Here is a 12,332-nt window from a genome sequence, read left to right as displayed (position 1 = left end):
GCATGCATCTTGTCTTCCTCATTGTAGAGTAATCACCATACTCGGTTTTAACTTCCCAGCCAAAACCTGAGGAGGTGCCTGAGCTCATCAGCAGCTTCCCTTCGACTTCTAACAATGATGGGCTATGAGTGACTCCTTCGTTTACTTCCTTCTTGGATTCATTTTTAGAGTTAAAAGAATCCAGTGATTACAAACACTTCTTTCAGTGTTTGGCCCTTTCCTTCTTTTGTCTGTGTGTGCTTAGTTGTCTGCTTTTTTAAATAAATCAGCAAGCATCCTGTAAATCAGTGGTTTTTAAAGTTCCTGTGGAGAGCTTCTTAATTATATAAGACTTCTTAAAATATCCAATTAGGTGGTGGTCCCTGCTCTCAGCAGTGCAGAGACACAGGATCCAGTTATGTCTGCTCCTGCTTTGTTGGGTATCAGCTTCAACCAGATGGTGTCAACTGTGAAGGTAAAAGAAATAAAGCCATTTCTTCAATTTTCAACATCCTTGTTTTAAAAGAGCAGGAATAGATAAAAAAAGATCCAAACAGAAGAGATTAGAATATGCTTATGCCAGCTGGGGAAAGAAGTGAGATAATAAAAAAAATGATTTAAACCAAGTGTTAGAATGAGAGTTGTGGGAAGATGGTGTTAAGAAAGAATCAGTGGAACAGGTGGAGGATTTAGAGTGGAGAAGAGGCAGAAGATCTTGAATTTTTTGTCCTGAATAAAACCAAAATAAATATATCTGTTCTCTTTTATAGTAGTACATAGTAATTGATAAGGCAGATGAAATAGAGTAGAATTAAGGACGTAACTGACAGAAAGGATGAAAGTCTTGGTTATCATGAGTGGCACAGGAATAGTCAAGGAGGAAGAATTGTTAAGTGTATTCCAGAAAATGACTAAAGGGATGTAAGATGAAATGGGCTGGGATAGAGCTTATTGCACTTGGCTTCAGACATGTCATTATGGACATGCTTCTGAGCTAGTCCACCTAAGCTCCTTTTGTTGCTAGCTGAGAGAAACAAGAACTTTCAGAGTACAATTTATCTTGCCTATTTGGCGTAGCTATCATAGCATGAAAAGTGTTACTCATCAGGAGTGCCTTTTTCTCTCATTGACTGAAAGGGACTATAGGCAAGCAGCTCAGATACAAACTTCAGAATATAAAATAGATATTGATGATTGGTCAGATTAACCTAGTGTGAAATAGAAAAAGGAAGAACTTTTACATTTGATACATGTGGATGCCAAATATTCTTATGCATTCAAAGAGAAAATGAAAAAAATCACAAAAGAAATGTCTATCAGTAGCTATAACGTAGAAAGTTGCAACTGGTGGCTCAGGGAGTCCCTAAGCCATATGTGGGTGGGAGGCAGAGCAAGGGAAGGATTTCTGAAAGCTTACCTCATTCATATAGTCACTGTAATCATCTGCGACTGGACTCAGTCATATTATGTTGGCCCTTTACTCTCACTCAGTAAAACTTCCTCCTCTTTCTTAAGTACAGTGCATCAGCAGCCATAAGTCTTGTTACTAATGGACTCAGAATGTCTTTACTGGCTCACAGTCTGGGAATAGAGATGAGTAGCCACATTGTGGACGTGTGAGTGTGAGGCCAAATTCACTCCATATCCTGATGCTCAAAGTAATAACTGGTTGTAAGTGTGCCCACAGCTAGCCTTCGATTTCATATCTTCCCTGTGATGTCATGTTTCCTATTTACTCTTTTTTTTTTTTAAATTATTTTTCATATTCTAGATATTAATGAGTGTATCACTGGGACACACAGCTGTGGGATTGGACAAACTTGTGTCAATACATTAGGATCCTTTCGCTGTCAGCGGGACACAAGCTGTGGAACTGGTTATGAACTAACAGATGACAATCGTTGCAAAGGTATGTCCTGTGCAGAGAAACTGAAAAAAACTTCCAGACTTAAGTGAAAAAATAAGTACATCATCATGTCATACTTTTTTACTTTTGGTAAATACACATGTAAGCTGTAGTTACATGGGGACACACAGACAGTGCTAGTTCTTCTGTGACAGTAGTTTTCCACCTGTCACCTTGAAAATACTAGGTCAGGCTGTCTGTGGACTACTATGAAGACTTCCAGGAGAGATAACTACATTTATTTTACACTGGCAATTTGTGTTGTGCAAAAGGAGCTGGTCTGGGGATTGAAACATTCGATTTTGAAGGCCCAGCACTCACACTATACACATTTTTGTGGTGTTTACTTCTGGCTAAATTTAGTCTGGTCTTGTGAATTGGTTGCTCATTAAAGAGTGGAGCGCTGAAGTCCTGCTCCTGGAGCATATCTAATGGTTTAGTTTCACCTGAAAGAATCAAGTTCGCACACTTCAGAGTGTTAATCTAAGTGTGGCAAGTGGAGTGACCAGGTGATTCAATTTTAAAGCACTAAGGTAGATGCATCTTCTCAAAAAAGTAAGCCTTTATCCTCAGGAGGTTTAAATTTCTTACAAAGGGATTAATTTCTTAATCACAACATTCTTAAGGATTTAAAAATGAAAAAGGGTTAAAAGCACTGTTCTTGACTAGCTATGTTTGAACACAAGCTATGTTTATTTACTAAAGAAAGGACTGATTTCAAGTTACATTTATCTCACAGTATGCTGTTATGGGCATCCATAACTTCATCTGACACGCTACCTTCGCAGATAGAAATTAGCAGCAAGCTCCATTTGATGTGGAATTGGTTTCTACTGTGAGAAAGTCAGTTCCCCTGGAGCTTAGAATCGTTTATAAACAGACTACTTTTATTCCACTTAGTAAATTAACTCAACCAGAATTCTGGGTAAGGTTTTATTGTAGGAACTGATCGGTGATGAATAATAGATTGAATAAAAACAGCTGACAAACAAACTCCAATGCAAAACCGGCAGAACATACAATGCTTTTCAAAGTGTCATAGTCTAATTTTGATCCCTTTGAAGTAAAATTTCTGCTGAATTGAATGACATCAGATTTAGGCCAACAAGTAGCTTACCAGCAAGTATGAACAATCTTTCTCTGGTGGAAAAAAAGGTGTATGGAAAGTAAATTATGCATGCCATTAATGTTAGAAATTTCTTATCTGGATAAGATGTGTTAATAATGTTAATTATATAATGTTATGTTAATAGCAATGAAAATAGAAAATCAGTAATCTTCATGCATGATTTTTAAATGCCAAGTAAAATGACTGAGTCGTGCAACATGTAGAACCTTGCTGAACCCGATTCAGTATTAACCCATCCTAAACTTAAAATGGCCTTCACAATCACTATTTAAGTCTCGCAAAGCTCTAGGGATAAGCAGTTGCATCTACAGTTGTGTCCACTGCCTAAATGGAAAAGCTGAGGCATTCTGTTGCTAGAAAGTTTCTGTATTGTAATAGCTTTAGGAGATTTCATCCTATTGCAAGGTGGCAAAGATTAAATTTTAGTTGCTTTTATGTGGCCAGTGTTACATTAGTGAATGAAGCCTCATTAGCCCTTGTCTGCTTTATCTGAACCATAGCTTATTCACAAGTATTTATTGTCTGTTCTGAACTGGAATGAAATACTAAAGTGAGAAGAAATCATATTTATGTGTATTTTAAAGCACAATAATGCAAGGATATTACAAGCCTTAATATGGATGAGAATCAAGGCCAATTAATTCACTTAAGAACAAAATGAACAATGTCTGCATTGGATCTAAAGTTAAAATTAAAATCGAAGCTGAGCCCATGTATAAGCACACTTCTGAGTCAAGGCTGAGCACTGCTGAAATTTAGTTGTAAGAACTAAACTTGTAAAGCACAATAAACACCCTCCCTATATATAAAGTTAATAATGAAATAATAAAAAACCCTGAACTTATTCTACCTGTTTTTACTGAGATTCTGCTTGAGGTAGTAGGTCAGATTGATCATGGGTCACTGTATTGAATTGCATGAAGGTATGCTGAGGATTAATCTGTCTGACGTTTTTAACTATGTCTTACGTTTTAAAAGTGATGAAAAAGCTTCTGTCAAACTCTTGCTAACTTTTTTATTTTTTTGTTATGTACCAGATATTGACGAATGTGAGACTGGTACTCATAACTGCCCCCCCGATTTTATCTGTCAGAATACTCCAGGATCTTTCCGTTGCCGCCCCAAGCTACAGTGCATGAATGGGTTCATACAAGATGCTCTAGGGAACTGTATTGGTAAGACATATTGTTATCTCAGTGAATACTTAAGTATTGCCTATGAGATAAGTTGTAGTTTTACTGGGTGAGTTCTGAGCTTCTCAAGTCGTTCTTCGTGCATGTATGCATTGCTCTGCTATGTTTTTTTTTCTGCTCCTTTAAAGGCAAGCTTGGTCCCACAGGTAAGATTTACAGACAAAAACCATTTAAAGACATAAATACTAGATCTCTATTTTGAATGAGATTTGGTTACCTAAGGCACTTAGCTGCATTTGAACATTTTCCTTAAGGCTTTCAGAATTTTATCTGAAACAAAATTTGTAAAAAATTAGTGATATCTTTTATCTCCCTCTATCCGAAAGTTTTTAGCTAAAGCTTAGTATAAAAAGCTGTAAGTTGTGACATTCTCTGTAACACACTTTGTTGATATTAGTGTGCATGGTTTTACAGGTATGTAGGTCTTTCCAGACCTGTCCCCTATTAGTTATAGCCTATCAAGAATCTTTCTATGTATGAGAATGATGGGCCACGTATAGTACACTGTGGAGAGGAGTCTTATTTTAAAGACTGATTGCAATCTGTCAGGCTAATGCCTTGTTTACAAGACTCCTACAAAACAGAATTATAAGCTTTATATAAACATGTTAGAATTACTGGTTTCTAGCAGGCTCTAAATGGACTTGTCTAATGTGAACTACAAATCTATCAGTTATTCCCTTGAGTAGTATTTTCAAGTCTCAACTTAACCTTGCATTCCCGCAGCGGCATAGCGTGTCTTGGACTTGTGGAACTGGCTGAGCAGCAGCAGCTGCCAAGTCTAGCTCATTGTCAGCCCCTTGTCCTGACCATATCATACCCTGTAGTGCTGAAATCTGACACTGGAAACACAGACTGAAAACGAAATTGCAGCCTTTAAAATGAAGGGGGCCAGTGTTTGTGCAGAACAAACCCTTTGCAGACGTATATCTGCCATAGCTAGCACCAGGTCCACGGCAGCTGGTAATCTGCTTGCCTTCATTAACGTTAGTAAGGCCACATCAATTTGTAGCACCAATAGTTATTTCCCCTAAAATGCATTTGCTCAAAATATTTACCAAAACGATTTCACAGGCTGATTTTACACACTGTGAATCAAATGATGCCCTATGTGGTGCTGAGGGGAAGAAGTGTGAAAACTTTCCTGTCTTTCCGGTGTCTTTGAAAGTTGAAAGTTCTGCACTCTAGTGAGCTGGGACAGGCCTAGTGGAAATGTTTCACATTATACTATGTCCCCTTTCCCATCTTCAGGCAGCCAACATTTTGCAAGCTGGATGCCATTGCTTGATACCGGACTATACCAGCTGGAAAGCAGTAGCACTTAAACAGCTAACAGTACTACTGTGTAAAATTTTTATAATATCCCAATGAAACAGTTGGGAAAATTTTAGACAGAGAAGTACTGATGTGAAGCTGGACTTTGCTGAAATTTGTGGGATGTGAGCCCATACACTCAGAAGCCATGCTGCTCCTTCAAACTGTCAGGTCCTAGTTACATTAACACTTCCAGGTAGCAAAGGCTGCCTCAGTACCTCCTGTAGCCACTGATTCCCAACTCTGAAACTCCTTTCCCCTAAACTGATAACACATGCTAGCCTTGTGTAGCAGTGAGTTCCTTACCCTCTTGGCTACAATGCACTGTGCCAGATCATACTCTAATACAGCTTAGTCTCACCTCATTACATTTTCTGAGATTTTACTTTATAGGGGGTTCTTACCAGGTAAAGGATATCTTTGTCACAAAGGGATATGATGTCTAGTTTGTAGAAAAACAGACATACATTTGATGGATGGTAAAAGGCTGCATAGTCTTGTGAATACATAATTCACATTCTTATGTGTTTACATGGACAACTTACCATAAGACAAATTAAGGTATTCTTGGTGAATACCTGTGAGCAGTAGTTTATCTCTCTGTAAAAATGGAGCCAGATACTAACTCTATGAGTACTACCAAATAGCTCATTCACTGTGAGCCACAACCCACAGACTGCAGCGTAACTGGCTGAGCTGGTGAACTGAATTGTTGGTCATCTCTTTGTATGTTTAAGGGAGACTTTCAAAGGCTTTTAAACAAATGCAAGTTCTGTACTCAATTTCCTCTGCTTTTCAGTGGGATCTGGGCCTCTCATACTTCTGATCTTCACCCTGATAGCGTTATATTGGTGAAGCTAAATGGCACAAATAGTTGTATTCCCCAATGGGCAGAACTTTTGAAACTTGGAAGGATTACGTAAGGAAAGCATCTTACCGTAAACGTCATGAGACAGCAGATATTTACACTGACTTATTGTGCTCTTGTAGATATCAATGAATGCCTGAGCACCAACATGCCATGCCCAGCTGGTCAGATATGTATTAACACTGATGGCTCATACACCTGCCAGCGAATTTCACCCAGCTGTGGCCGAGGTTATCATCTCAATGAAGATGGAACAAGATGTGTAGGTAAGTAACAGTTTGGAAGAAAAAACAGTTTGAAGAAAATAAATCACATCTATCGCTTATGTTTACCAGTTTCTTGCACTTTGCCCAGGTTTTTCTCATTCCCACAGTCAATTCTTGATCGTGTTCTTTCCCTCATGGCAGTCCCAACAAGTGAAGAATGACAAGGACCTACTCTCTGTCTTTCATACAAGTCATGAAACCCAATATTCTGAGAAGATGAGAAATTATAATCACTCCCCAAAAAAGGCATTGTCTGTGACTTTATTAGTGTATTGGAACAATGCTGTGTGGTCTCAAATCTCTGCAATACAGAGGTATAACACAACACCCACTTAATGTCCCACAGTTCAAGTAATGTTGAAAGGCATGTATGCCTTTGGCTGGCTTTTAACTAAGGTGGGTTTTGCAAAGGGAGGTATTTTTATATGTGCTTTCAATTTTTTTAAATGGCTTATCAAAGCACTACTGACTGTGGGTCTCTGGCATCTTACACTAGCTGAAGATCTGATCCATGAATATTGAGTGTGCATAATAAAACAATTTTGCACCTGATTTCCTCCAAAGGTTGTTTGATTTTGTGATTTGTCTTCCCTCACAAGTCTATCAGCATTATCAGGACACCTGCTTCAGTAAGAATACCTGTTCTCTTACCTGTTTCAATAAAAATAGTTTGGATTTGTGACTCTGATCTTCTTGTGGAAGCCGAGAGCTAGATCAAAATCTTGCTTTCTGTTTCAAAACACTTTATAACTACTAGGGGACACAGAAATATGTTAACATGCTGCTCTTCTCTCAACTTGCATGCTTGGAAGTATACTTTCAATCATTTCTCTCCTTTTTTTAGATGTGGATGAGTGCTCATCCTCTAATCAGCCTTGTGGAGAAGGACATGTTTGTATAAATGCCCCAGGCAATTATCGTTGTGAGTGCAAGTCTGGCTATTCTTTTGATGTCATCAGTAGAACTTGTATTGGTAAGTTGCAGCTATCGACTTAAATATATGCAGCCATGGCATTTTAAAAAATTATCCCGTGTAAAGAATGTTATTGCCCTCTGTGTAACCTCTTTCATCTGAATGTAAAATTGACTGCTGTATTATTTGTATAAATCTAATACCATATTAAAGAAGTGCTGATACTTCAAAGGAAGCTGTATTAGTATTGTCAACATGTTATCCTGCTAAAAGGTAAGATTATGAGAGTTCATTTAATTGTTTTCTGTGATACTTATGCACCTACAGTAAAACATTCCTTTGGAAGATCAAAGTAACTTTATTCTTTATAGGTCTAATTCAGTTATGCACTGGAGTGCTTCTAAATGAACATTTTGAGCAAGTCCTTCCCTCTCTAGTATGAAATTCAGATCTGGAAAATAAAAACAAAACTTTTATGACAACATTCTTGTCCAGACTACTACTGCAGTGAAGCTAGCCAAGACATAGACCTTTGTATATATTTATCATTGCAGATATCAATGAATGCAGACGCTATCCTGGCCGCCTTTGTGCTCACAAGTGTGAGAATACTCCTGGTTCCTATTACTGCACTTGTACCATGGGATTCAAACTTTCAGCTGATGGCAGGTCATGTGAAGGTACGGCTGTTGTATGCTTTGGCATATAGTGTGAGATGCAGCTCATTGCTGTTTAGTTATTTCGATTTTATTTTAACTTGTAAGACTGCACTGGAATGGCATGAGAAGTCAACACAGTTAGGATTAATCAAGCCCACAGTTCCACTATATTGCCCTTTGGCTGGATCATGCAGAAATGTATGGCTCTGCATTTACTGTATTTTGAAGGGAGATTTAGCTAGATCAGAATCAAGACCTTCAAAACCAGCCTTGCTGATATCCAGACATAAAAATGCCAGTGTGGTCCTAAAGACTCCCTCCAAGTCATACACCTTGAAGGACAGTGGGAAATAATAGCATAGTGCAGATACTTATACTGATAGACCCTGTTTAAGACCCTTATTTCCAGCTTACTCAGTGGCATGCATACCATCCTTTTTTAATTCAAAAAAATTGTATTCTGAAGTTTTGCCTTAATCCTGTAATAGGAGTGATGAATATAGCAAGAGATTTGGGGTTCAGGTATGTAATTTTGCGTTTCAGATTTAAATGAGTGTGAGAGCAGCCCTTGTAGTCAAGAGTGTGCCAATGTGTATGGCTCCTATCAGTGCTACTGCCGCCGTGGCTTTCAACTTAGTGACATAGATGGGATTTCATGTGAAGGTAAGCATTATCATTTTGAAGGTAGAGCATGAGTGAGCATTTCTTATTCTCACTGTAACATACATGAATAGTTCCATGTACTTGTAATTGTTTCATTTTAACATTTATTTCTCTTTGGTATTTTCCTGTGAAACTATGAAACTTTATTTAATGAAGGTCTTCCATCCATGTCCTAGTCTAGAAATACCTCTGCTTGTGTGATTTCAGTTTTGCTGCTTACACTGAATTGTAGCTTGGCATACTTTTGTAACATGCCAGTATTTTTTTTTCCTGAGGAACTAACAGAATTTCTATACTTCAGCGAGTGAAGATACAATCACATTTGTGTGTTACATAAGTAATACATAATATTACTAGATAGTATTTTATATATATCCTCTTTTTGTGTCTGGTTCTGAACTAATATGTAAGTAGGTTTTCCTCAAATAGAACGAGGATGTGGGTGTGACCTCATGGACAAGACCTTGAATTTGGACTTATAAAACAGTAGGACCTTGGGCAGAACACCTCATTTCAATTTTTTTTTTTTTTTTGCAAGAACAGGGATGAAACTATTCTTCCCCCTACCTTTTGTAAAGTACTAAGATGCACGTCACTGTAAAGTGCTTGCTATTATCCATTTACTATGTCTCTTGGGCCCTTAAATTGCTTTTGATTTTCTTCACACCTCCATTTATTCCTGACAGCCTTTGTTGACTAGAGCCACCCTTATCTAATGATCTTTTTCCTTGGCTTGATTAGAATAATGAAATTGCGTTTGAAGCTTGCAGCAGGAACACCATACATGTGCACTTGGTTGAATGTCATGAACATGTATTAAATTAGTGGTGTTTTCTTCTTGCAGATATTGATGAATGTGCTTTGCCTACTGGAGGGCATATCTGTTCCTTTCGATGTATTAACATTCCTGGGAGCTTTCAATGTACTTGTCCCTCCACTGGTTACAGGTTGGCACCCAATGCACGCAACTGCCAAGGTGAGTTCAATAACTGCAGGGCAACCTAACTGGATTGTGGTCTTCTGAAAAGTTACAGCAAGCTTTTATGTTTAAAAAAATGCCTTTCCTACAACATTATAGGTAAAGCAGTAAACATCTGCTTGAAATCTGAAGAAACCAGTATTTTATAATAAATACACAGGAAATTTCTCTTATAACCTACAGAATACAGTAGAGAATACTTTTTATAACATTATTAATTATAACATTCTGAAAATGAAGATTCCCACTGTGAAATCACGAGTTAGTATAGCCATTAAAAGGAAATATCACGCTGTAAACATTTCAGCAAATATTTAGATCTTGTCCATTTAGTGGCACTGCTGTTCTTCCTTTTCCTGTTCTTGCCTGTTGTTAGTGCTAATTTTCTTCTTTTTTCTTCTCCCGACCTCACCTTCCAATCCTGTAATAACATTTAATTGCACCCCATGTTCTGTATTACCTAATACGATACTTTCATCATCTGGCACCTGCAAGTAGAGGAAAGGCATGTGTTTAATCCACTCACCTTTTTCCATTTGGCAGATATTGATGAGTGTGTTGCAGAAAGCCACAACTGCTCTTTCAATGAGACCTGCTTTAACATCCAGGGGGGTTTTCGCTGTTTGTCTTTGGAATGTCCAGAAAATTACCGCAAGTCAGGAGATACGTAAGTACTTTCTTTTTCAAGGTTGAACAGTTTTTTGGTGGCGTGATCTCCTTTATCCCATGCCACTGCCAACTGAATAGATAATGGATTCTGGCAAACATGTACTTTGTTGATAGGCCTAGCCTGTTTTGCACACACAGGTCTGGTCCCATTCTCATGCTCCTTTTTCAATCTAAGAAAAAAGTAGTCCCTTAAAAAATGCCATGTGACAGTGGTTTGCATTGTAATGATGTCTAGAGCCATAAGCTGATGTTCTCTCTCTGACTACCTTGCAGACAACCTGTTAGGCACGTTACATTCAGCTTCAGAATTCTGACTTCTGTTTCCTTTCACGTGTGGTCTTTCCTTACTATTACGCTCCAATGAAAGTTATTTTTTAGTTCCCTCTCAAAGTCTTATCAGTGCTGTTGCAAAGCATTGCAAGAATGTCTTATTTTTAGTACTATTTCACCTCTGTTAAAAAAGCTGGGAACCCTAGCAAGGGTGGTATGTTAGCTGCTGCCCATATTTGTCTCTTAACCTAGCTCAGAGAAAGCCTCTGTATTCTGGTGTTGGGAGGAGGAGCTGCTGGCAGCTCATTTATACCCATCAATGGTGCTGGCAGTATGGAGAAGTTGCTGCAAAATTTCAGTCACATAGCTAGAGCTTATGGCTGATGTGGATGACTGCTTTTCCTCCTGCCTGGGGCTTTATGGCCACCCTGTCCTCCAGCGGTTCTTCTGAAGGCTGCTCCACGGTCCGTCCCATTTGCCCCATACTCAGGTAAGTGTATGCTCCACCAGCCAGGGAGGAACGCTGATAAATCACATTTGTCAGCCTGTGTTGCCTGTGTTTCACAGTCAGTGTTCATATGCCCACCATCTTTTAGATAAAATTGAGTACTCCTGCCTCCTCTGTAGAATTAAGCTAATGCTGGTCTTCATTGGAGGGACTTTGTGGAGATTACTTAGTTTACATTTAAACCTTAAGCTGTGAAATGCCACGTAAGTTGCACAGCAGATGTATTTGATCAGAATACTGTAGAGGGAGTTTATAGTATAAAACCAAATATTTATAAAATATGCTTATATTCTGGGAAGTATCAGTAGTAATTAAATTTTAAATGATATTTGTCACATCAATAAACAAGCAGTGCCTTGTGATGCAGATGTTCTCTTTATTTGTAGTATTGTAGGTTCATTTGTATCTTAGTTTAAAAAAAGTAGTTTGCAATGGGCCACTAAGCAGAATTAGCAGATTTCTGCTCTTACAGACATCCCTGAGTTGCAAAGTTCAGTTTATAGAATACACATCGTAGACACACATTCCATTTCACCTTCTTTCTTATCTATATTTTTAAGCATGTGTTGAAATTAATGGCTATTTGAGATGCAGGGCATCTCTTGCGGAAGTAGTAGAATGTCTGAACTGTTTTCTGTGTTTGGACTGTTGAGGCCCTGTAATGGCTTACACTGCCTAACTCGAAGACACTCACAGGGAGAGAGATTCTTCTGATGTGCTAGGGCTATAATTAGGCTATGAGTCAGACACAAATCCTGTAGCTGCTCAGTGAAGTTCTAATTATTTTAATTCCCTGAGTTGTTATCTTGTTGGATTTATTAGGTTTTCCCCTCTCAACAGCTGCAGACACAGTTACTAAATTTATTGTTGAAAATGTGTTTGCATAAACCAAAGAGAATATGAGTTCATTATCTTTATTGTAGAAAGTCCAAGTTAGTTAATTGGGGAGATAGGTACTCTCATACTTAGCCAGTATACGAGTATTATACAAACATGCCAGAATCAGGGTTTATGTA

The 12,332-nt window shown here is 38.2% G+C and overlaps 1 protein-coding gene across 1 annotated transcript in view; it reads left to right on the top strand.

Annotated features, from left to right (window-relative positions):
* Nucleotides 1–352: 352 nt before the first annotated feature.
* The window catches only part of FBLN1 (fibulin 1), a gene marked incomplete at its 5' end in the record, with an annotated part of 47,193 nt that continues 35,213 nt past the window's right edge, over nucleotides 353–12,332 (top strand). Inside the window, 9 exons of the mRNA XM_010072740.1 lie at nucleotides 353–454; nucleotides 1,751–1,888; nucleotides 4,052–4,189; nucleotides 6,512–6,655; nucleotides 7,500–7,628; nucleotides 8,123–8,248; nucleotides 8,771–8,890; nucleotides 9,735–9,866; nucleotides 10,413–10,536. Coding sequence (XP_010071042.1) covers nucleotides 353–454; nucleotides 1,751–1,888; nucleotides 4,052–4,189; nucleotides 6,512–6,655; nucleotides 7,500–7,628; nucleotides 8,123–8,248; nucleotides 8,771–8,890; nucleotides 9,735–9,866; nucleotides 10,413–10,536 — 1,153 coding nt within the window. The remainder of the gene's footprint in view (nucleotides 455–1,750; nucleotides 1,889–4,051; nucleotides 4,190–6,511; nucleotides 6,656–7,499; nucleotides 7,629–8,122; nucleotides 8,249–8,770; nucleotides 8,891–9,734; nucleotides 9,867–10,412; nucleotides 10,537–12,332) is intronic.

Source organism: Pterocles gutturalis, unplaced genomic scaffold (genome assembly GCF_000699245.1).
Source record: "Pterocles gutturalis isolate BGI_N339 unplaced genomic scaffold, ASM69924v1 scaffold28707, whole genome shotgun sequence".
In the NCBI taxonomy this organism is placed as follows: Eukaryota; Metazoa; Chordata; class Aves; order Pterocliformes; family Pteroclidae; genus Pterocles; species Pterocles gutturalis.
The sequence above is the reverse complement of the archived record's forward strand: the minus strand, read 5'-3'. Positions and strand labels throughout refer to the sequence as shown.